At 37.9% G+C, this 26,821-nt stretch overlaps 1 protein-coding gene across 3 annotated transcripts in view; it reads right to left on the reverse strand.

Moving 5' to 3' along the window:
- Nucleotides 1-574: 574 nt before the first annotated feature.
- Nucleotides 575-26,821, reverse strand: part of peli3 (pellino E3 ubiquitin protein ligase family member 3) — a 179,692-nt gene continuing 153,445 nt past the window's right edge. The window contains exons 2-7 of one of the 3 annotated variants that reach the window (XM_087260740.1): nucleotides 25,009-25,202; nucleotides 17,949-18,078; nucleotides 16,852-16,953; nucleotides 15,623-15,844; nucleotides 2,682-2,870; nucleotides 575-1,370 (exon numbers count right to left, since the gene is read on the reverse strand). In XM_087260740.1, the coding sequence (XP_087116866.1) occupies nucleotides 753-1,370; nucleotides 2,682-2,870; nucleotides 15,623-15,844; nucleotides 16,852-16,953; nucleotides 17,949-18,078; nucleotides 25,009-25,181 (1,434 nt within the window). In that variant the 5' untranslated portion in view covers nucleotides 25,182-25,202 and the 3' untranslated portion in view covers nucleotides 575-752. Of the gene's footprint in view, nucleotides 1,371-2,681; nucleotides 2,871-15,622; nucleotides 15,845-16,851; nucleotides 16,954-17,948; nucleotides 19,149-24,946; nucleotides 25,203-26,821 lie in introns of all 3 variants that reach the window. The other 2 variants (XM_087260741.1, XM_087260742.1) reach the window with 2 other exon arrangements.

Consider the following 26,821-nt stretch of genomic DNA (forward strand, 5'->3'; position numbering starts at 1 on the left):
AAGGTAAACCTCAATCCTTTGACCTCTAAAGGTGCTATAAACTTTAGCCTCCTTGTTAGAGCAACCGACTCCTATGCGGAAAGTTGCCGGTTTGATCCCAGCTCGGAGCTGGTTGGGTGGTGTAGGCCCGGTGAGGTTACATTGGTGCCATGACCCAGATGGGAGTAAGGTTTAGGGGGGTGAGTGTAGCAAAGGTCAGCTAGTGAAGTGCTGTGCAGTAAACCTCACTCCTCTCAATAAAAAGTATTTTAAATAAAATAATAAAATATCTAAATAAAATAAATAAATCAGAATCATCATTAGGAGTAATGGGCATCATTAAAAATAATTAAATTCAAATCCCTGTCCTCATTATTATGCTTTTACACTTTTTAAATTCTTATAGAACATAATTAAAAAGTCTAAATGGTTCTAGAATTTCCCCGCTGTAATTAAGGTGTAAAATATGACCCAGATAAGTTTAACTCAATTGCAGACTAGTCTACAGCTGCTTCATGTAAATTAAGGCCTTGCATGAAGATATTACATATGCAAATATATGCGCTTTCCATTCACCTCTTCTTACACACAGCAATGATGTATTCAACTTTTATTTCATCACTTTTATTTACACATTCTGCATCACATAACAAAGTATATTCCCTTTTTGTCATCCTTGCCCTATTCACCAGCCCTCCATTTTGTGTGTCCGTCCTCCACAGTCCAATCTGTCCATTTCTGTGGTTCAGTCTCAACATCTCACACTGTCCCCCTCAGTCGACGGGCCCTTGGAAGATGAGTTTGATGTAGCCTTGTTCCCCGGTCAGCCACGTTCCACAGAAAGGACAAGCAGCGTGGAAGGCATGCGTTCCGTGCGGCAGTGGGATCTGACTCCAGCCTTGCACCGTCTTTTCCGAGCACACGTGACCGCAGGGGCAGAACGCATGTGTTGGGGGCCCTGCATCCAGATATAAGCCCCCTTCGCACCCGAGCCAAAGGGGCACGTAAGGACCCACCCCTCTACACATGGGACATTCGCGCTCTCCAGTCGTAGCCGGAGCCGTGCCTCCACCCCCAGTTAACGCCACCGCAGCGACTCCCGCTTTCTCCTTCCGGAAGCCCCAGTTGTGGTAGCCGTGTACGTGGCCGCAGTTCATGTAGACCCAGGGCTGCTTCTTGTCAATGGTGGCTCGCTGTGCCAGGCTGGGGAAGGCGAGTGTATTGAAGCCCACGGGGCACTGGGGACGGGCAGCGTTTAACTCCTGGCGAAGAGACTCCAGCTGTTTAAGAGTCGGGGTGTGGCGAAGACCGCTAGGAGTCCGCCAAAGCAGAGTGGCTCCACAGAGATCGATGAGGGAACCATCCTGGAGCATGTTGGACTCGTTCTCTACCTGTGAGGTAAGACAACAAAAACATGTACGTTTATTCAAAACATGAATAATAGATGCCCAAGCTCGGTCCTGGAGGGCCAGTGTCCTGCAGAGTTTAGCTCCAACCCCAACTAGGTCACGTGCTTACTAGGTACACTAGAAAATTCCAGACAGGTGTTTTTTAAGCAAGTTGAAGCTAAACTCAGCAGGACACACAAAAATATAAGAAGGGACAACAAGGTTGAGTAAATGATGATAATTTTTTTTGGTTCCCTGCTGAAAAATCCAGCTTAAACCAGCCTAGGCTGGTTGGCTGGTTTTAGCTGGTCTACCAGGCTGGTTTTAGAGGGGTTTTGGCCACTTCCAGACTGGTTTCCAGCCATTTTTAGCCTGGTCTTAGCTGGTCAGGCTGGAAAATGACCAGCCAAATCCAGCTAAAACCAGCTTGACCAGCCTGGTTTAAGCTGGTTTTAGCTGGTCATCTCCCAGCCTGACCAGCTAAGACCAGGCTGGAAATGGCTGGAAACCAGCCTGGAAGTGGCCAAAACCCCTCTAAAACCAGCCAACCAGCCTAGGCTGGTTTAAGCTGGATTTTTCAGCAGGGTTAACTGACCTATTAAGAAACGGGCACATAATGTGCACATAACTAGTCAAAACATCCAACTCATTTCAGAATTTGTGCTATTTGAACCAAAGGACACGTCAAGCCAATAAAAATAAAACTATTAAAGTTTGAAGACAGCTTGAGAGAGTTTGTTTAAAGTAGTTTGTTTAGTTTGAACAAGTATCAAGTTGGCTAAAATAATGTTTAACATCCCTGCAGTCAACAATGTAACCACTTTAAAGACTGAAGCTAGCCAGTAAACAGCCTTAAAGTTGATTCCTCTGGGTTGGTAATAGCATGATGAATTAGCATGTTGTTAGCATGATTGTAGTATAAATTAGCATGTTGTTTGCATGTTTCTAACATGAGTTAGCATGTTGTTAGCTTAATCTAGCATAAATTAGCATGTTGTTAGCAAGTTTCTAATCTAAATTTGCATGTTGGTAGCTTATTCTAACACGAATTAGCATGTAACTAGCATGATTCTAGCATAATTTATCATGCTTTTATCATGTTTCTAACATTAATTAGCATGTTGTTAGCATGAATTAAACATGAATTATCATGTTAGCATGATTCTTACATGAATTAGCAAGTTGGTAGCATGTTTATAACATGTATTAGCCTGTAAATAGCATCATTCTAGCATGAAATAGCATGTTGTTAACATGATTCTAACTCATGATTTTAACTCATGATTCACACCATAGATTAAAGCAAATTCTCACCAGTTTTCCCCTCTGCTGTGCGGACCGTGTCTCTCGAAGGGCAAAGACGTTCCCACATACTGAGATCTCCCTCCACACCCCTGGAGCGGGTTCAGATACAAACTCCCCTGCTGGATGCATTACAAGCACCCCATTGGTTGTTAGTCCATCCATCAAACCATCTGAGGTCCTCCATTTAGCAGCTCGCTCCTGTAAATCAAGCACATCAAAAGGATTTTATAAATCTCTCAAAAAAAATGTAGTATAACAGCAAACGCCATTTGTTTGAGTCTAGTTAATGTGTGAAATGTTAATTCATCTAAAGTGTTACCGCTTATTTTTTCTCTTTATGCAGCTCATTATGCAGGTCTGTGTCTTCTCAGGCATAGTAAGGATTGTTCACGCCTTCTCGCATAGACCATTTGCACTCAAAAAGTGACTTAGAAATTTTTATTCATTATATTGTTTTCTGTGAGCAAGTAAGCAAGATGAGTCTCACATCATTTTGAAGCAAAAACAGTAGGCTACAAGATCCAGTTCTCAAAAGTCTTGTGCACAAATGTTCTCTGTGTGTTTCACGGCCTTGTTTCAGTGACTTTAAAATGTTAGTTTTTCACTAACCAAACATAAACGTTTCTTTCTCAAAAACACAAACACATAAAAACATGCTGCTTGGGTATTATTGTAGCCTAACTTGTGCTGTTTACAGTGTTATCACGCTTTAGCCAATAATATGTTTTTAAGATACTGAAAACACAAATGTCAGTGCATGTCAAAATATCTCCAGAGCCCCAAAACACCCTCAGACCCAAGGGTTAATAATTCAAAACATATTTTATTAACCAGGTAAATGTGTATTATGCCAATTAATTCAGTCAATTCATAAATGATCAATACAAGACATCAAATTCTCAATGATGAATCCAAGATCAAAATATACATCGTATGGAGCATGAGAGCTCCACACTACAGGCTAATCTGGTTACAGAATCGCCCTGAACATTTTGAAACTATCCCTTAAGTAGTCAAACCAAGGAAAGGGGTGTGTTGAATAACAAAAGGCATTTGCATTTAGTGTCATGTTAGATCTGAAGAGTCTCTGCCTATAGGGTCAAATAGTCATTTGAATAGAATCCCCTAGGTAAAGCCACACCCTTAGCAGTGGTTCAAAAGATACTTTAAGTTATATATCTATTATTTTGATTGTCTATTTCTGAGAGATATTTCAAATTATATCAAACACGATAGATGAAGTCACTTAGATTGATATAGATCCTTCGTACTTTGAAATGTCCATTCTGTGTGAGCATGTATGAAGAGAGGGTGAGTGAACAGAGAGGGGTTGCGGGGATGCTTCAAATGTAATTGAAGAAAAGGAGAGAAGCTGGCTTTCCCACATTCCCACCTGGTCAGGTGTGGAGCCGATTGCCTCTGTGTTTCCACCTCATGTATGAATTGTCAAAGACATCAAAGTGTTTGTGGTTACTCAAATCTTACACATTATAGCTTAAAAATACAACTCTAAATACATCTTTGGCTGTCCCTTTTTGAGTATAATCAGAATTTAGACTATTTTGAGCTGAGCTGAGCTCATTAATATTCACGACCGTTCCAAACGTGGCCAAAACCAAGCTATGGGTAATTTCTGTGATTCTAAATGAGCATTTTAAACCATTTGTGGAGAAATTTTGAACTTATCTAAGCCACATACCTAATATGTAGATATTAATTTAACATTTAATGATGGCACCTTAAACAGAGGAGGAGAAATATCACAATTTCAGATGTTTTTTTGACCCAGATAACTATAAAAATGTGTTCTCATCTCATGTAGTTTGGCTAGAAGTGCTAAAATCAAAAAACTGCATAACATCCGAAAGAATGATAATAATAGGTGAGCCGTAAATTTCAATTCTCGTCTTCTGTTATTAATTTATTTAACATGACAACTAACAAATTAAATACTTAAAGTATCACACTTTGACACCACTATCCTGGAAACAAGCTGAACTATTATTAACCCCTTGTAAATATGCTGTATTTGCATTTCCTTATTGGTTTGCATGTAAACTGTGACAGTTATTTCAGTGAGCTTATTTGGTCACACTTTATTTTAAAGTCCAATTCTTGCTTTTAACAACCATTAACTAAGACATTTAGCTCAATAAACTACTAATTAACTGCTTAATAATAGGTAGCAAGGTAGTGGTGATTTATTTATTGAGTCGAATTAGGAATGTAGACTAAGATCATACTTTAGAATCTAATAATAAACACTAAAACTGTGTCTGAAATCACCAACTCAGTAGGTTCTGAATTTGAATTTAAACGTTCTACTCGGTCGTTAGAAAAGTATGTTCTATAGAGTATGAATGTGAGTAGTATGAATGAAACTTGGATGTACATCCGTTATTTTGTCATTATCGCGTGACCTATTCGTGTCAGTTGTGTCGCTTCACTCCCATTCATGAATTCTCTCGTGTTGCATCATGGGATAGCTTAGCATCCATTCGATGCGGACTTCAGAATCTCGCTGGAAGTAGTAATACATCTGGGTACATCTCACTTACGGTTTTTCGAATAATATCAATGCTACTTGGCTCGCATACTCTTTTTAGCGGACTATATAGTATTAAAGTATGCGGTTTCGGATGCAGCATAAATATTTGAATAATAAGAAGGTATTAAGCCTATTGAAGGTAAAAATGCTGGGTTTGACACGATCAATTTGTGTTGGGACAACATGAAGGAATTAATTAACTTGTTCGTTACAAATTGAAGTGGATTTAACATACAACAATTAAGAGTTTTGTTGTTTCAGCTCATTTTAAATGAGTAGTTTGAACAAACAGCAAACCATTTGTTTGAGTCTTGTTAATGTGTGAATTGTTCATTAATCTAAAGTGTTGCAAGAGCTATTCAAGAGAACTATGTTTTCACTTTAGTGCGGCTTGAAATTAATATTAAAACGGCCACATACACTTAATTTTCATCAAAGCTATGCGTCAATTGTCACCCTTCCTATGCGACCTCTGAATCTGTCCATTCATGTAACGGTGGTGACTGACGGACGTGCTTCATGGTGATAAAAAAACGTTTTTCCCAGACCAGCTTCTTAAGTGTGTTTTTAAACAGACAAATACACTTAATAAGATGTAAACATCTGTCCTCTGTGTTTTATTGTAAACACAAATAGTTTTAACTTAAACGAGCACAATCAGTTATGAAAGTAATCAAATACTTTCATTATATATCTGTGCGTTCTTAAGGGGACATCTCTGTTATCAAACAAAAACAGTGGATCAAAATGAGAGATTCGCTGCTCTTCACTTAAGTAACTTTAATCAATATTCAAATTCGATGAATGTAACCCACCGGTCCTACTGCACCCATCCCGGTCTGAGCTGGGATCGAACCGGCGATTCATTGTATGGGAGTCGGTTGCTCTAACAAAAAGGCTAAAGACCATAGCCTCTATCATCTTCCGCTAGAGCACCTTTTGAGATCAGAGGAGTGAGGTTTACCTGCATAGCACTTCACTAGCTGGCCTCTGATAAACTCAGCCTCCTAAACCTCACTCCCATCCTGGATGATGGCACGTGTAACCCACCGGTCCTACTGCACCCAACCCAGTTTGAGCTTGGATCGAACCGGTGATTCTTTGTATGGAAGTCGGCTGCTCTAACAATGTGGCCTCTCTAAGACCATGGCCTTTAGCATCTGTCGCTTAACAAAAAGTGAACAAAATTAAATGACTTGATTTAATTTCTTTTGGTTTTAATAGGCTAAACCTTTATTTTCAAGATGTTCTAATGTTTGTTATGTATTCTATCAATTTAAGCTATAATTTCCTCTCCATATTTGTAACGATTTTAACTAGACTTATATACAATTAAGCTGCCCTGAATTAACAGATTAAAGGAGTTTTGGTTCATTTTGGGAATTCCTCTGTGTAGGTTTGAGGTTTTTGTTGTTGTATTTTTTGGTTGGTGGCATGGCTATACTGTATTTTTACATCACAATGTTGACAGGAATGTAAGCCTCAATGTAAACATGCTCAAAGTATGATTAATAGCAGTTCTGTGTATAACATGCGTTGTGTGTTATATAACAAATCACTGACTAACTGAGCAGAGAAGATTATAATGCGCAGACAGACACTGTAGGCTTTCCGTTTTTAGCTACTAGCTATTACACAACACACCTACTACTTGGAGCTGCATAATACAGTGGGAGACTGAAATATTTATACCCAACAGGAATACAGTATCCATTCTTTCTCTCTCTCTCTCTCTCGTTCTCCTTCCACCTCCACAGAACAGCAGTGGGCAGAAAAGCCTGTCAAGGACATTTGTATGAGGCCAAAGCCATGTGCTGATATGTCACGCATCACTGCTGGCTACTGGACCATTACTGTCCTCGAGGTGTCTGTGTAGTTCGAGAGTAAAAAACTGATGCGTAGATATTCACTATTGACTTAGTCACTATCAAGGTCAATGGATCTGTTAAGGTTTTGATATGGAAAAGGCTCCGAATGGAAGAGTACAAGTAGTATTAGATTAAAGCAGCATTGCATTCGGAGTCTATTTGCATTGCTCGGCATGTGAACGATCTTGTATAACGCGCACAAACCAATTTCAGTGCAAGGATTAAATGGATAGTCCACCCCAAAAATTAGTTGTTTTGATCCTCGTGACCCCGATTTTTATGTTCTAAAAAACCCTTTGCTTTTTACTGTGTGGACAGGAACAGTTCAGTGTTTAACAGTTCATGCCTACAGTACATATCAAAGCACTGAACCACAAACAGACTTGCTAAATAACAAGACTTCCCTTTTTCTTTGGATTTACTGAAATAATTAGGCATTGGTTTCACTAAAATTGTAACATTTGTTTCATTCTGTAAAGTTCCTTTCTTGCCAATTTTAAATAAAAATAATGCAATTTGCAGCTTTTTAGAAAACAACAACTGGTCACAATAACACTGGACATTACACTAAATAGAGGTGTGAACCTACACTTGTCTGGTGACTGTAGCAAAAGTAAACCTCCATAATGTGTCTTCTGATTGTAATGTTTGATCGGCATCAACAGAATTCAGATATTTTTTGTATTTGGATGTTCTAATCAGGCACATGCACACATAGGGCTCAACCAGTGCACATGCCCTTTTTAGTCTTGGATAGAAAGTGCCCTTCCAAAATGATCTGAAGTGCCCCATCCAATCCACCCCCCCCCTCTTTACATTTCGCTTGCGACATCGTCAACCCCCCCAACCGCTCTTTAAAAAATTTTATCCTGCACATGCCCTTTTGACAGTCTCTGTACGGGGCTGGTTCTAAGTTCTAGGGCCCTATCATACACCCGGCGCAATGTGGCGCAAGGCGCGGCGCAATAGTCTTTTGCTACTTTAAGCTCGGCGCAAGGGTCATTTTGAGGTGTTGCTCTACGCTGTTTAAATAGCAAATGAATTTGCGCTCATATGTGCGCCCATAAGCATTCTGGTTTAAAAAAGAAGGCGTGTTTTGGCGCGTTGCTATTTTGAGAAACTGTAAATAGTCTGTTCTTTAGACCAGAACAAAGTCGGTCTATTGTCTTTCGCAAAGTGTGCCTGGCTTACACACTACACACAAGATGTAGAGCAATACACAAATATCTTTACCTATGAAAAAGATATGATATATTAAGGATATATATAATAAGTATATATATATAGGATATAACTATAAATGATTAAAATATTACAAAACATATTAATTTCTAGCCTACATGAATTTAAAAACCACTGCCTTACTTTATTCATCTCGGGAGGCTTTTTCAGTTCATTCAATTTGCTTTTGTATAATGTTATTATTATTAGCAGTATTATTTATTATATCCATATTTTTATTTGTTTTATTAAAAACAAGCTTAGATTTGTCCACCTGTCAGGTTTTAGACCATATGGGGCATGGCAGGTGTATTTGGAAATAACTCAGTATTTTGACCACACTTTGTAATTATTGTTCATTTATTCGTTTGCTAGAAATTAGAACTGAATTTAGAAATAGTTTTGAAACAAATCTTTGCGCTTAACAAACGAAATTAATTATTTATAGGCTAATTGATGTCTGTGCGGTAAGGTTTCCCTATCCACGAGAGCAAAAGCGAAAGTGAACTTACTTTACGTCAAAATTCGTTTATGGCGCGACGCAGCTGGCTCTTAAAGGTAATGGGAGATGAGACTCTGATTGGTTTATTCTCAAAACACACCTATAACTCATTAAGAAAATAAACTCAACCCTTTTAGACCATGCGCCATGGCTCAAAGTGGATTTTCCCGTCCTTAAATTAGCAAAAACGCGTTCTGACACGCCCTGAAAGCGTTTGCGCCCTGCGTTTTGCGCTCTGCGCATGGACCGTCAAAATAGAGCCCATAATGTTTCATTTTCTGGTGGTGAGGACATGAATGATGTTTTAAGAGGTATTGTGACTACAAGAATGAGGTTTTATCTGCTTTCTCTTTACTTAATGAACAACCTAAAGATTTGTCGTCCAGAAAGGCTTTTACAGAGCTCTTGGTATAGTGAGCTACACTTTGTATGTTTACACTGATGTTAATATCTGTCTGGGGTGTAAAATGCAGCAATTAAAGTTGTAAATATAGATCCACTGTATGTAATTAGTGGTGTTTGCTAAGGCAACAAACCAGTTTAAACAAACTTGTCAAACACTGTTTGTACTGTGAACAGCAATTATACTCAAATGTTGCTTGTCGCAAGACTCTCAACTGACAGATAACTAGAAAAAATCATGTTATTCTCTATAGCAGTGATGACCAAACTAGGGCCTGGCAGGCCAATCCTTTGATTTGGCCCACCAGAGGGAAAATGATTGGGAAGGGTTGGGGATTGCCTTTAACAGAGATTCCCATGAGTGCAACCTTTTGTTTGTTTGTTTTATTGTTGAGCTATAAAAAAGGCAAACTGAAATTAAATGTTTCAATTAAATGTTGTAAATGAATCAGTTTATAAAAAAATGCTGTCACTTAAGGAATATATGACAAATCAGAAGACATCCCTGTGCAAATCAAGGCAAAGGCAGGTTCAGCATAACCAGTGTATTCGACATGAAACTCCAGTGTTTTATAAATGGGTTTGTTTTTACGGTTTCATTCTAATGAGTTCATTAAATTAATTCACATTTTTTTAAAAATTGAGTGCATTAATAAATACGGTTGAAGTCATTTTTCTATTTATTTTTTAAATATTATGAAATATATGGGGAATTTATCCTCGGCAACTTTAATTTGATTTACTTTCTGCCCACAGCTCTGAATCAAGCTTGGATTTGGCCCTTCATCAGAAAAAGTTTGGGCACCCCTGCTCTATAGAAATGTCTGTAAGTAGAAATCATTTACATAACTGACATTTGAATTGTTACAATTAATATGAATGTTACAGGGATATTTACACCATTTTCCTAAGACTGGAAAAATCTAAATATATCATTAAATTTTTATAATTCAATATAATATTGGTATGTTTCAGGATCTCTTTGAATGGAGTGGCCCCTTTTGACTCTTTTTGTTCCAGTAAGAATCCAGCAACGTCTGCAACGGTAAGGACACATTTTTAAGAAAATGTTCAAATCTACTTTATTTTTGTGACTAAAATTCTGCCTTAGTAATGTGTTTGGCATTGGGCTCACACACATACTCTGTGCCATGGCTTGTTACTTCAACACTGTTTTGATAAGTCGTGATAGGCATTTCCATTCCTACACACGCAACGCGCAGTAGACCAGGTACAACACACTGGGTCATCAGGCCAATCACCTCAGATTAGCACAGAATTTAGTGGTTTGGAAAAATGAATATGGAAGTCATTGGAATAATTTGGTAAAAAACGCATATTATTAGACAACGAAAGTGTATTTTGAACTTGCACGCATATCAGCCTGTTGACCCAAAAACCAAACTATAACCTTTTTTAATGCATAATGGGGGGAGTAAAGTGCATATTTAAGGGCGCTTTTACACCTGTAGATCATCTTCCTTGTTCCAAAACATGGAGTAAAACTTTTTTATTCTTGGTTCAGTTTGTTTTCACAAAAAAATATTTCTAAATAACATTTGTCATCAGGAATGTAAGTTTTGTCAAATAGCAATTTTTCTAGGGGACACAAAAAATACAGCTAAAGATAAACTTGTGAGGATATATATATTAACAGAGGAAAGCCTTACTGTTATGCTTGCACTTTAGCAGTGTTTATGTCTTTTGTGGACATTACTATCTATCCAGCAGATAATGTTATTATAGAGGACTCATCAAAAAAAAAAAAAAAAAATACAAGACATCATTTTTTTTTTCAATAATAAAAAAGCCTTGACAGCAGCGTTTCTCCTAACTGAAGTTCCACAACTATTGAATTTGTTCTCTCTCAGCGGACTTGTGTGTGAGTGAGTATATGTTTGTGTTGGTGATATAAAAAAAGGCAGGCATTTTAACTAATGCACAGCAGTGTTAGGCAAAGGAGGAAGAGGCTCAATATGTTTCTGCCCTGTTTGTGTTGTTGGGACCCCCCAGATAGGTCCTGTTCCCCTTAGTCTCGGGTAGCCAGACCTCATACTGACAGCTGAAGGTCTGGGAAATTTAATTTAAATGTTAAATAGGTTAAATAAAGTTGAAGTCAGAATTATTAGCCCCCTTTAAATTTTTTTCTTCTTTTTAAAAATATTTTCCAAACAATGTTTAACAGAGCAAAGAATTTTTCACAGTATGTCTGAAAATGTTTTTTCTTCTGGAAAAAGTCTTATTTGTTGTTTTTTGTTTAAAATTTGTAAAAAATATTTTAGGGACAAAATTATTAGCCCCTTCAAGCTATATTTTTTTTGATAGTCTACAGCAGGGGTGGCCAACCCTGTTCCAGGAGAGCCACATTCCTGCAGATTTCAGTTGCTACCAATATCAAACACACCTGAACCAATTAATTAGGACCTTAACACCACATGATAATTACAGGCAGGTGTGTTTGATATGGGTTGCAACTGAAATCTGCAGGAAAATGGCTCACCAGGAACAGGGTTGGCCACCCCTGGTCTACAGAACAAACCATCATTATACAAAAACTTGCCTAATCACCCTAACCTGGCTAGTTAAACTAAGTAAGCTGGTTAAGCCTTTAAATGTAACTTTAAGCTGTATAGAAGTGTCTTGAAAAACATCTAGTCAAATATTATTTACTGTCATCATGGCAAAGATAAAATAAATCAGTTATTAGAAATTAATTATTAAAAACTATTATGTTTAGAAATGTGTTGAAAAAATCTTCTCTCCCTTAAACAGAAATTGAGGAAAAAATAAACAAGCGCTCTAATAATTCAGGGGGGCTAATAATTCTGACTTCAACTGTATGTATTAATTAGATTATAATGGGTCTGTGCTGGTATTAAAATGTTTCTGTTGCGTCACGTTTGGTGCAGACAGTTCCATTTCTAGTTGGTGAAATCTTGTTGTGTCCTGTGTAGTTAGGACAAAGGTTAGGCTGTTTACAATAATGCATTTTTGTTTTTAAATGGCATTTTACAATAAAAATACTTCTCATCCAGACTGGCGTTTTTACTGCAATTTAATCTGGGGTGATTTTGTGTCTTCATTTAAAATATAATTATTTTTGGTGACAAATCATATTTTAAGAAAAGGCTTCAACAATACACTCTGGACATATTGACTACCCTTTCCTTATGTTTGTTGCTGTTTTTGCCCCTCTGACATCCATTATAATGTCATTTTTTGATTGCAAAGCCATGGCACCATATTATTATGTATTCTTGATTGTCGATGGTTTTCCTTGTTGGAAATTTTTACTGTTGATCATCAGTTCAGTACTGTTTTACTGTTGATCTTCAGCATTGCAAAAAACGCTGAGGTTCTGGCTTAAAATTATATGTTTATATGGAGGATAGTTGGTTTGTGTTTGTGTGTGGGAGAGACCTTTACATACTTAAGTTTGAGAAAATTAAATATAAAGAGCCTCAGCTCTCAGAACATAGTAAACATAGAAAGTGTATTTATGCACACACACTATGAGCTTGATTTTAATGATCCAGGCGCAAAGTCTAAAGCACGTGCCCCAAAAGCATTAAGGGTGTGTCCAAATCTCCTTTTGCAATTTTAAGGATGGAAAATTACGTTCTGCGCTACTGCGCATGGTCTAACAGGGATGAGCTTATTCTCTTAATGAGTTATGGGTGTTTTGAGAATAAACCAATCAAAGTATCATCTCCCATTCCTTTTAAGATTCAATTGCGTCACACCATGGTGCATTTGCTATTTACATGGCGGACTTTGTAAGTGGAAAAACTGAATGCTTCACTAGCAAGGAAACAGTTAAACAGAGCATCTGCAGCACAAGGATAAAAAATGGGCCTACTCCATTTGGCCTTTACTTTCACTTTCACTTTCTTTCTTTCGTGAATAAGGAAAAGGTGTTGTACACTTCACTGAAGACATCCATTAGCCTACATATTTAATTAAATAAAACAAATATGCCTTATAAATAATACTCATAATAATAATAATAATAACACTATACAAAAAAAGTTGTAAATAAACTGAAAAAAGCCCACTAAGATGAAGGCATTGAGGCAGTGTTTTTTTATATATATTTATGCAGAAAATAATAATTTTTGTAATATTTTAATCCTTTATTTATTTTGAATTCGTAAAGATATTTGTGTATTGCTGTACATCCTGCATGTTTTAAGCAATGTGTAAGCGAGGCACTGGACTTCAGACCTGCTTTCAGCTTGTCTATTGCACGGTCTATTTTAGTTCTTCAAAAGAGCAACACGCCAACAATGTGCCTTAACACACCTCTTTTCAAGACTGGAACACCCATGAGTCCACAAAGTGGCGCAAATGGATGGCGGAAAACTGGAAAATTAAGGTTGCGCTGGTCTGAAAATAGCAACACATCACCTTATTGTGCCGGGTGTATGATAGGGCTCTATAATTTGCAGTTTTACTCTATAGACCTTTTTCTTGGAACGCAAAATTACCCATTATGCTTTGCGTGTATGCACAAGGAGAATGCGAAGAACTTCCGTTCGGCAGCTGATGTGTGTAAACAGTCACATTTGGACAGCTGTGAAATGATAGTTTTAATCTATTGTACCTGCTTTTATCCTCTTTGAACTAATAGTGTTGTCCATCAGCACCATCTCCTGGACTGATCATTTAAAGAAATGCGATCTAATAGGATGGAAAACTGTTGCTGTGAGGCATTTTCCCCTCGTTGTCAGACGGCATCTTCTGCAGTTTAAATGAAGCCTTGTCAACATTTTCTCTTTATTTAAAAAATATAACCAGCCCAAACAAATGTAATTCACCAAAATGTTTGACACACACACACACACAAGTAGCCTGTACTGTGCCACTGACACACTAATTTAATAACTGTGACAAAGTGAAAATATAGGCTAGTGTCATTTCGAAATGACCGAAAAACACAAACCGTGGTAAAAACACACGAAATAAAACACAAACGGCTCACGATTAGAATGAACAGCAAATCAGCCAGCAGAGGATCAATAACAGACTTTTATTGGTCATTTTTGTAAATTGCACGACTTTCATACCTGTTAAGTTTCATGCCAGCACTCTGGTTTGCTCTCTCTCTCTCTCTCTCTCTCTCTCTCTCTCTCTCTCTCTCTCTCTCTCTCTCTCTCTGTGTGTGTGTGTGTGTGTTAAAGAGACGCTGAGCTAACAGCTGACAGGCCAGGAACGCACACACCCACTGTATTTCTGACGGCAGACACGTGAACTAGGAGAACGTTTTTCTCGTATTTCTGACGCGCTTGAACCACATGTGACAGATTACAACGGCTTTAACAGACATTTCTAAGTTGTGTGTCACAAAAACACATTTTCGGAGCGCAAATTACCAGTTGTACAAGCTGTAAACGGAAGTTTTTAGCATTCTACAGGAAGACGCTGGTCGCTATGGCGCCCTCCATGCAGCAGCCATGAAAAAGGTCTATAGAACTCTACATTAAAATCAGATTAAAAAAACTTTTTTTGGCACTGACCCCTCTAAGGGGTTTATGGTGCCAACTGATGTTCGATGTTAATAATGAATGATTTTACCTCTTCCCAACAGGGAAAAACACCAACAATCAAGAATGCTTGATTATATAGTATCATGGCTTTTGCAATCCAACAATGTGGTTATAATGGAAGTCAATGGGGTAAAAACAGTGACGAACATAACGAAGGTGTAGTCAATTTGAACAGTAAACAAAGGTTAATATAAAAAAAACTTTAAAAATACTGTTCTGTAACAGCTTTTCCCTAACTGTGGTCCTAACTGAGATTACAATGGTTACCAAAGAGATAGAATAAGATTTTAAAGTTAGAATCTTTCTTTATACACCCCCAAAAGTCCAGTGAGAGTGAATGTGTGGATAGCAGTGCCTTCATTTTCAAATGTTTGCATTTCACTCCGTTTATTAAAACAAAACATCAGCTTTCCCAACTAAAACAGGGCCTTTAGCATTTTCAAATCACTCTTTTTTTTTTTTTTTTTGCAGGTCGAGGATGTCAGAGTAGCATAAAATGAGTTCAAAATGATAAGTAACAAAATGAGTTCTAAAAATAAAAAACACTACTGTAAATGGCTGTGTAGATATATTTTGGCTGTTACATTGTTATATTTATGACTTTGAGGAAGAATCATGTGTTTTTATGTGCTTAGGTTTGAAGTAGGCAGCTCCCATTTCAAACATTTATTTTCCTCCATTTAAAAGCAATACAAACAGACTTTAACAGGCAAAACAGTATGGAAATGATGCGCCCTTTTCCTCTCTGCTGCTTCCTAGATATCAGTGTAAATGATCCTATTGAGCTGTGTTGTCTTCCTCGGCGCCTTGGCAGAGATTCTGCATCAGTAAATGTAGTTATGACTCAGTAGTTTATGACTCACCCCAAGAAAGATGTTTTTGGAAGAGTCAAAGCCGGCTGCATATATTCGCGCTGTGTATGGGGCGCTGCGCTCACACATGATACGACAGGCATAGCGGGAGATGGTGCTCTGGGCCGACTGTCCTCCTTCTCCACCTGCACCACCCTGGCCCTGTCCTCCACCGCCACTGCTCGCTGTGTCTGTCACCACGAAATCTATCATGCTCTCTGTGGAACGGCCGATCTAGAGACACAGCGACGAGAGAAAGTGAGATGTTTAGGATTTATTCACTTAAATAAGCTTTACCTTTCCAAACCTACAGTATATGACATTTGAGGGTATATATACAAAAAATCGATGACTTGTTTTTATCTATGTAACTAGTTCTGTTTTAGCTTCTTTTGTTTTTAAATAAATTTAAATTTATTCAGAAAAGATACATAATAAAACTATAAAAGCATTTAAATTGTCATAAAAGTATTATTTTTCAAATAAATTATGTTGTCTCGAACTTTCAACTGATCCTAGAAAACCTTTTAAACATTGACATCACAAAAATAATTCCTATTTTAAAATATTTAATTATAAATTTCACAGTACTACTGTTTCATAATCAAGTGTAAGATACATATAATGACCCTAAACCTTTAAAACAGTAATAGTTGCATCGCTTCACTCCCACTCATGAATTCGCTCTTGGTGTATTATGGGATAGCGTAGCATCCATTCGATGCGCACTTCAAAATTTTGCCGGAAGTAGTAGGTCATTCGGGTACTTCTCACATACTGTTTTTAGCGTACTATATATTATGAAAGTATGGATTCAGGCTATAAATTTGCATAATACTAAATGCAGTGATAATCAATATTTGCTTAATTTGAGTTTAAATGTTATTATTAAGACAGAATCATTTATAAAAATCATCTCAATGACTTTTTCTTTCAGCTATAACAAACTTTCTGGCCTACTGGTCTTTGCCTGCTATTTTATATTGACTATTAACCAGAACATTATTAAAAATGTATTATATCTCTGAATGAAAGAGAAAAGAAAACTATTCAGGTTTGGAATAAGTCACTGAGGCCAGAAATATAGGAAACCAAGACATTCAACCTTTTATTGAGGGAATACTTTCTTCTTGGTTTATTGAGAGAATATTATATAGTAATAATTACCATTATTTTATTGCTCAGCTCTATCCAACAATGCAAACTTGTTTGAAGAACCCAATAATGCAGTCTTTACTCACCTGAAACATGTCGGTGTTGGGATCGTGTGTATATTCCACTATGACAGAATGACTCCGGGACAGTGTGTAGGAGATGCTGTGCTGGCTTTTGTTGCTTAGGGCCTGCAAATACACGCACATAACGCGTTGATTAATGGCCTTTGTTGCATCATCCCTCCCTTAACAAGTCACAGGAACATAAGGTACTTTTCTGGTTCCCTAACCTTATGCAATAAATTGGCAAAACGCTCAGTTGGTTGCAACGTTATGCAATGACTTTTACAGAGTTTAGTGGGTGGGTCAGGAGGACACTTACTGTATGTTGGAAGAGATTTCTCATCTTTTGGAAGCCACAAATATGGTTTGAGTTAAATCAAACTTGCCCTATTGAGTGTTAATATTAGAGGCCAAAGGATGTGTGTAATATTTTCCTTTATCTTTACTGTGGGAAATCTACAAAGTTACAATGCCCACAGTCCTCCACAAAACAAAGAGGATCTATTCTATCTAATAGCAAACACTGCTGCAGACCTGTGGAAAACATATTGATATTATTTTGAGAAATGTATGTAATATGCATGTAATGAACAGTTGAAGTCCAAATCATTGGCCCTCTTTTTTTTTCATATATTTCGCAAATGATGTTTAACAGAGCATTTTTTACATTATTTCCCATAACACATTTTCTTCTGGAGAAGCAAATAGCATTCGTTTTAAAGACGAAATGCAGCCATACGTACTTCTGGCTACATAATTTGCAATCTCCAGAAACTTATAGTTTATAGTTTATCTATAGATATAGTTTTTTTTTTTTTTTTAGAATGAACCTATGTTGAAATTCTCATCAGTTTCAAACACTTCATCCAAAATCAAAGCACTTTTTAAAACTTGAAAACACTCAACTAAATTTCAAAGCCTTTCAAGGTTTTCTAAAACCCATAAAAACTCTGGATGAATTACAAAAGGTTTAAATTACTCATTACAATTCACTTTTTGCCAGTTTGATGTGATTACATGTGACTATTTTATTAAATAAACTGATCATTTGGGCTCATGTAAATGCAGCTACTGTCCATTTAGAATAGCATGATCTGGCCTCTTTAAGTGAAAGCATTTACCTTGGACACCAGAGGTGTGGAGACGTTGTGGATGACATCCGGTTTGACGCCGTTGGCTTTGGGCCGTTTGTAAAGGGCCAGCCGACTCCTCCTGCGACCCTTGTCCCCGCTAGCTAGCGAACCATTATGCCTGCATGGAGATAAACCACAATACTACAACCCAAGCTTAGTGACTGCTTTGAACAATAAAGACTGCATTAATCAAAACGCATTTGAGGCTTAATTTAGAAACAGCACCTCACGCGCTGACTGAATTTGATCGAGCTGACAGATTGAGGGCAGACTGTTGTCTTGGGGATGACAAACAACTAGGCATGGATAACTTGTTTTCACTTAAGAGCGCTGGCATGTACTTAAAAATAATTAAATGGCATTAATCTAGCTGTCAGTCGATACTATGACAGGAGTCATGAGCTATCTACAAAATGGCTGATGCAGGCCTCTGAGAGCCCGTCAATGAGGAGGCGAAGCCATCTTATAATTCATCTAGACAACGATCAATAGTCCAGATGCTTAAATGAGCTTTCTCTATCTCCACTCATCGCACTGGGAGGCAGTGCTCATTTTTATGGTCTCTTTGTTTCAGCTGTAGTGTCCTGTGGTGGTGAAAATGTTCTCTAATTTCAGCTATTTATCAAAATTATGAAATCAAAATAAAGTTTTATTTAAATATGTTAGTATCAGCATGTCAGTTTTAAGGATATCTATAAGCACGTGTGCTCCAAAAAAACAGTTACAGATTTCACGTTAAACATACATACAAACTCCACACAGAAACGCCAACTGACCCAGCCGAGGCTCAACCTTTTTGCTGCGAGGCAACATTACTACCTGCTGCGCCACAGTGTCGACTGAATATTCAGTATTTAAAACAACAACAAAAATGACAATAATATGCCTGCTGTTGCCTTTGCTTCACTGTCTGTGCAAATGGATGTTGTCATACGTTTGTGTTTTCAATATACTGTAGCTAATCTCATATAAACTACTGTTCAAAAGTGTGGGATCAGTCACTCTCTTACCAAGGCTAAGTTTATTTGAATAAAAACAACCCACTCTCATTCTGAAAATGTACTGTTATATGCATTTCTGGAGAGCACCAAAGACGTCCCTGAAGCTATGTTTTTTTTTTGTTGCAGTTTTTGTTTTAGCGAATCCACCAGAGGCCGCTGTATATGCTTTCTGAGATCTTAAATTTCTCTGGCGAGTGCCATTGGTGCCTGTTGTTCTCGCGTAAACCCACCAGAGGCCGCTTTCGACTGACTGAACGACCGACCGATCGACTGACTCACCCTCCTCGTTCCCTAAACCCAACCAATAGTATTTTCAAAAGCACAGATTAACCTATTAACTGCTTTAAACTGCTTCAGTCCAGTTTTCAGAGTTCAGTTCAGAGTATAGGTTAAATTTCACTGCTGAAAGTCCAAACATTAAAGAGTAATTTCATCAATGCGCAGCTCTACAAGTCCCAAACTAAGCAAGCCAGTGGTGACAGTGCCGAGGAAAAAACTTCAAAGTGAAAAAAAGAAAACCTTGAGGAAAAAACAGGCTCAGTAGGGCACAACCATTTCTCTTCTTGCCAAACTTCTTGTGCAGAATAACATTATAAATGTAAATTGCCAGCAGTAAGCTCTCTGCAACTCTCACATGGTTGCCCACTGAAGTTGGTCAGTACCTGAATGGGAGACCACATGGGAAAGCTAGGTTGCTCCTGGAAGCGGTGTTAGTGAGGCCAGCAGGTGGCGCTCAACCTGTGTGGGTCCTAACGCACCCTCTGTGGTCATTAAAAATCCCAGAATGTCCTTTGAAACAGTGTGGGGGTTTAACCCCGGCATCCTGGCCGAATTTGCCCACTGGCCTCCGTCCATCATGGCCTGCTAACCATCCCCATATCATAATTAGCTTCATCACTCTGTCTCCTCTCCACCAACCAGTGTGGTGTGCGGACTGGTGCAATATGGCTGCCATCACATTATCCAGGTGGATGCTGCACACTGGTGGTGGATGAGGAGATTCCCCCCATTGTGTAAAGCGCTTTGAGTCTCTAGAAAAGCGCTATATAAGGAATAATTATTATTATTAATTATTAAACTTTTTAAAGCCAAAGTTAACAATTTTCTTTTGTTAAAAACATTTTTGGGGCTGCACATTGATCCTTGACATCCTGTCATCAAATTCTTCTTGTTTAAAATATACCTGACAAGATTTGTTTTAGGTGTGTAAACTTGCTACAGTAAAGATTGTACTGTTGAGTCTTCTTAAAATCATTGTAAAAAGTGTATGACGGTCAATATTTGTGCTCAAAAGAAACATCAAACAGACCACATTCTGATGTAGCTATACACGTTCACTATTTGATGCTTGGAAATGCCGTTTCATCTTTAATCCAGAAACAACCATGTGTTTTATTTCCCCCTCTTCTTGTTTCTCATAGGTTAAACTCTGTTCTTGCACTGGAAACACTCATCGCTCGGCTCGGCTCCATGTGCTGTGTGATTTGACTGGCATCTTTGTTGGCAGTCAAATGAAGTGTTTTGCATCCGCAGCTGAAATCTAAAGATAAGTCAGGAAAACCAGCCACAGGTACACGAGAGGAGCCAACTGGCCCGAATGACGTGGCGTTCATTCATCCGCACCAAAAGATGTTAATTGAAGTCATATTTATTTGAGGGTAATTTTACCCTTGAACTCCCTCTGAACTCCCGCATTCAGCAAAACGCTGGCAGAGTGGAAGAGCTGTAATTTAGATAAATGGATTTCACAAATCGGAGACTGTATCTTACAGTTCCAGTGTGTGTGCGAGTACAGTGAGACCTGAACAAAGATAAACTTGGTGTTTCTGATGTCAAACCTTTCTATATCGGAAGCATTAAATGCTTAATAATCTGCAACATCTCTTTTAGGATAATTTTACGATTGCTTTACTCTGAAATAAAGAATACTAATGGCTAAAAAGAATATATAATAGCAAAAAATGTTGGAATTATATTAAAGATTTAAATTTTTTTTATTCCTTTTTTTTTTCATTTCATCAAATTTGCAGTGTTAACTGGCTTGGCATGATCGTGGTGTAATAATGAATACAAATTCCAGGGTTAGTAATCCATTTATAATCATGTTTAGAGGTTGTGGCTCACTCTACTGACAATGTATATTTTAAAAGTGTCATAAAATAAAAAAAATAGGATGTAGCTGGACATACTCACTCCCAGGGCCGTTTATATCGAAGTTGATATTTAGCCGCACCATGTTTGTTGTTTCGTAACATCTCATTTTTATAAGCTGGGTCGTTAGCCCAATGCTCAACCCCCAACCTGGAGAACCAGGGCATACACACATACACTACAGACAATTTAGCTTACCCAATTCACCTATAGCGCATGGCTTTGAACTTGTAGGAAAACCCAGAGGAAATACAGGGTAGAACATGAAAACGCCACACAGAAATGCCAACTGACCCGGCCGAGGCTCGAACCAGTGACCTTCTGGCTGTGAGGCGACATCTCTCAAACACCATTGTTTCCTATGTAAATCCTGTGAGTGTAAAATCTCGGTGACAAACAAGCCAATCAAAACAAAACACAGACACTGACGATCCACATGCGATCATTAATTTACATGCACATAGCAGCATTTGATTGGCCAAAACATTTCCTAGTGACACCCTGGAATTTCTTATTATTATTCATTAGAGCTGCACAATTAATCAAAAAAAGAGGGCCGGTGTCCCTGCAGGGTTTAGCTCCAACTTGCCTCAACACACCTGCCTGGATGTGTCAAGTATACCTAGTAAGACCTTGATTAGCTTGTTCAGGTGTGTTTGATTAGGGTTGGAGCTAAAATCTGCAGGACACCGGCCCTCCAGGAACAAGTTTGGTGACCACTGCCTTAGACGATCTTAATCCAACATTTCTACGATTCTGCCAATCATATTTTCAAGTTCAGGAGAAAAGCAAAGGCGGCTGCACAAGTTTTTTCATTGTTTCACACACATTGCTCAGCGACATGGAAACCTCCAAATGGTGTTAAAAGAGTCACATACTGTATTTATAAGGTATAATTCAACCAAAAATGTCATTTTTGTCTTCATATAATAATGTATTTGCGGCCAGGAAATCACACGTGACATGAGCTGCTGACTGTGCGAGCGCGAGCCCTCCTTAATGATAGACGCGCGTGCGTCTACTTTAGTGAACAGAACCTGCTTATGCTGTGAGTAACATGTAATAAGGTTGTTAATAATATTCAGTTTGTGGCACAGAGTTATCATTTGAGAGGCGTGAGCGAAGTATGAACTGCACTTAGCACTGAAAATGAAACCGAAAGCGTTTATGTCATTTAAATAATCATATCGCATTTAAGAGTTATGATTGCGTCAAGTTTTTTCTTTCATAGCGAACACAGAGTTGTGCATGAAAATAAATGTTTACAGTGTCAGGATAACTACTCTTGCCTATATAATGTTGATTTTACTAGTGAATTAAAGGGTCTAATAATGTTGATATATGTGGTCTATAATGAATATAATTATTTATAGTAACCAGTAGACCTACATATAATATTAATATTCTTGTTTTACCTTATGTTTGAGAAAAAACAATAATCTACAGAATCGTGAAAGAATTGTGTTCTTTATTTAAAGCAAAAAAATTGCGATTCTCATTTTAGCCAGCATCGTGCAGCTCTATTATTCATAGTGAAGTTTTCTTATGCTATGAGAAGACCTTACTTCTTAATTATTCATGAGAACATGTGCTTTCTAAAGGCAAGGGCAGATTTTGTCTTTTATCAGTTGAGTTTGTTACCATTCAGACACATCCTAGCTGCTGTGTTAGCGCATGCTTAAAATCCTCCTGGTTACTGACGGGGTAATGGTTGGAATAGACAAGGCAAAAGAACGGCTGTACTGTCATCCACTGTGTCTGCATTCTGAGGAGGAGAGAAGTCCTCATTTATAGTGTTCATATAAACATGATTATTTTATAATGATATAAATTGTGTATATGAAATCACGAATAACATGTAGCAGGGCATTAAAATTACAGTTTATTTCTTTGTATGTAAACTTTGTATTCTCTAAAACCATGGGTCTCCTCATGGTTTGTGTCTCATTTTGTTAGCCGACTGACAACAGTTGTTCGCTCCCCTCTTTTTCCCCTGGTCTGCCGGCCACGTCCACTCCTCCTTCACCTCGCAGCGCTCCGCCTATGTTTTTTGCAGTTTTGGTTTTCGCGAATCCTCCAGAAGCCGCTGTGTACGCTTTTTGAGATCTCAAATTTCTCTTGTGAGAGCAATTCAAGCCTGCTCTTTTTGCATCTTATTCATTTACAGTTTGTAATAACATACAATTTGGGAAAGACAGATTACAGATTTATTCAGCACCAACCTGAAGAGGCATAAGATCTGTTTAAATCCATATATTTTTGTTAGTTTAACATGTATATTGTGAAATGTTCTGTATATATTGGTAATGACGAAGGCCCTGGTTAAGGCCCTTCTCTTCTGATCACTCAGCTTAGATGGCTGGCCAGCTCTAGGAAGAATCATGGTTAGGTGTGGGATGATAACCGTTTTCAAGGTCTACCGCGATTTGGAAAAGTCAAGGTTTTAAAACTCAAATTTTCTGCTATACTGTTCCTAAGGTATGTGTACGATTTTTAAGCAATTTATTTTTTTGTTTTAGGACAACAGTATCTCCAGCAGCAAAGATATTCAAAGAAGACATTTTAAATAATAAAGAAAGCAGTGTTGTTGAAACAAATGAAAACAGCAGAAGTCAACGATTATTTTCATTATTCAGCATGACATGTTTACTGCTCCAAAATATTGTATATATTATATAATAAATATATGTAATTATTTTTATATTTAAAAATATATTTATAATAAATAAATATAATGTGTTAAAAGGGAAAAAAAGTTTTAGTTTTTAACCCAGACATTAAAAAAAGAATATATTTTAGAACAGTAATCTCAAAACTGTAAAACCGTGAATCCGTGATATTTTTATCCAAGGTTATCATACTGTCAGAATCTAATACCAGCCCATGCTTAGTCCTGGTGGTTCCAAACATCTTCCACTTATGCATGATGGAGGCCACTGTGCTCATTGGAACTTTCAAAGAAGCAGAAACTTTTCTGCAACCTTCCCCAGCCTTGAGCCTCAAGACAATCCAGTCTCGGAGGTCTACAGACAATTCCTTTGTCTTCATGCTTGGTTTGTGCTTTGACATGCAACCATGGGACCCTATATAGACAGGTGTATGCCTTTTCAAATCATGTTAAATCAACTGAATTTACCACAGGTGAACTCCAGTTAAGCTGCTAAAACCTCTCAAGAATTATCAGTGGAAACAGAATGTACCTGAGCTCAATTTAGAACTTCACGGCAAAGGCTGTGAATACTGATGTACATGTGATTTTTCAGATTTTTTATTTTGAATAAATTTGCAACAATTTCAAAAACTCTTTTTTCACATTGTCATTATGGATTATTGTGTGTAGAATTGTGAGGAAGTAAATGAATTTAATCCATTGTGGAATAAGGCCGTAACATAAAAAAACGTGGAAGCGCTATGACTACTTTATGGATACACTGTACAATATATAGATCTTCTTACAGTAAAGGAAATATTTGCCTTTTAATGTTCGAAGCGGACTTGACAGCAAGCAGCATCTCTATTCTTCTTAGTGGACATAAACGTTTTTCTCCGCGTGATCGCACAGAAATATCCCCAAACTGTTTCTGTATACAAAGTTCACACATACTATTTATCTCAATTGTTTTTTGGGACTTGACGCACTCAATTTTCATTTATTTATTTTTATATTTGCCATATTTGTAATCAAATAAATGCAGCCTTAATGAGCACAAGAGTTTTCTTTCCAAAATCACAAAAAATACAAAAACAACCTTTTGTTCAGCCAAGTTCTCTAAAAAAAAGAGCTAATCTAAACTAGGAAAATAGTTTTCTTATAGAAAATGTAGACAGAGTAACCTTAATGTCATCCTTTTAATGTGAATGTTCCTCCCTCAGGCCTGCTGTGGACGTTCTCTTACCCCAGTACAATCAGCTCCCCGTACTTGATGGGCTCCTTGTCCTCAGGGCAGAGAGCATCATGGGACTGAGATCCAGAGCCCAGAGGAGGAGACGACTGGTTCTTGTTGCATGATGGGCGCAGCTCCAGGGACGGAGGAGGGCAAAGAGCTTCTGAGCTCCCTTCCAAAACCATATCCACGAGAGCCACTCACAGCTAAAAGAGAAGGGGAAATGTCAGACTGATATTGGGGTAGGCTTATGACAACATCAAATTTACTTGTTGCAATTAATTGCTTTTACTACAATTTACAGTACTATCACAATATAGAACTAAGCTGCAATTAATAAATGACTTGCTGACAAATGTCCAAAATCACAAGCAAAAATCAATGTTCGTTCACTTGAGTAACAATCACATAGTGTGAACTATCAAAAACGCGATCTGAGAGAATCGCCGATGAGTCGCAGATAACCGTGAGATATTTGGCATGCTAAATATCTGGAGCTGTTGCCGATTTTAAAATGTCACGTGAAATGTGTTCTTATTGAAAATAACATTGGCGATTACCTACAGCCAATGAGAGATCTGCAGGCTAGCGGGAGGTCGGGGGAGATATCAAAATTGCGTCTTTTCAGTCTATTTGGACCCAAAAAATGAAGATAAAACTAGTGTGTTTGACGTGTCATCTGAGCAATACCCCAACCAGGTTGAAAAAGAAAAAAAGTTAAGGAGAAATTGCTAATTCCTTTTAAAACCCAGGGGCCTCATGTATCAACGTTGCGTACGCACAAAAACTTTGCGTACGCCAGGTTTCACGCTCAGAATCGCTCACGTTTGGATTTACTAACAATGAACTGAACGTGGGAATGTGCGCAGCTTCACGGCAGCTTTTTGGCAGGCGTACACACATTTTTTGTGCGTGTCTGTTTTATTTCCATTGGCGACTCCTAGAGGCAGTTGTGTTAAATTCCTCTCTACAAAATGTCTGAGCCTTGCAATGGCAGCTGTATGAGACGGGTTCATCTAGCAGGTAAATAAGGTTTCCATACCATACAGTTGAGCAGCTAAACATTAAAGCACAATTTGCAGCGGTCGCCTGTTTTCCCAATGTAATCTGAGCTATCTACTGCACGCACATTGCTATAAAGACACTATCTGAAGATGAATTTGCATTCGTGAATCAGAAACATTTCTATTCAATAAATGTGCAAATAAAATATGATGCACAAACTTATTAATGATTCCTACTTGTCTTTCTCGTGATAAATAGTTGGCAAAATCTGATATGTAGCGGGGAAAAAAAAGAAGAAAGAGTTCATCAGACGCTGGATTCGAACCGAGTTCATGCTCGAACGTGTCAAAACATGACCGTATGCGTCTTACGAGCGCGCCACTGACACTGTTAAAAGTGTTGCAACATTTTACAGATATAAACCAGACTATTTATTTTTTTAATGCACTCAGTGCGATGTTCAGACCCAACTGTGTTAACCGCATCAGCTAAACTCTCCCACTCTATTTTTTTCCTTTTGTTGTTAATTCCGGAGAACAAACTTGCAAATAACACCGATTTTCTCCGGTCTACCTCCGAAAGGAGCACCTCCAATTCACATTCTGTTCAAAGTTTCTCTTTTTGCTTGCTTTTGCCATGGCTTTTTCGTTGGGTTTTGCCATTAGCATAGTCATTAGCATATTCATATGGGTGAGGAGGCAGGGAGGGGTTTTGTGCTCATGCATGTTGCGCTCAGTTTCACGTTCATTCGGATGTACAAAAGAATATGCGTGAGATTCGGCGTACGCAGTGTTTCATACATCTGAATTTTTTTCTGCGT

The sequence above is a fragment of the Danio rerio genome, chromosome 7 (assembly GCF_052040795.2).
Source record: "Danio rerio strain M-AB ecotype USA chromosome 7, GRCz13ab, whole genome shotgun sequence".
NCBI lineage: Eukaryota > Metazoa > Chordata > Actinopteri > Cypriniformes > Danionidae > Danio > Danio rerio.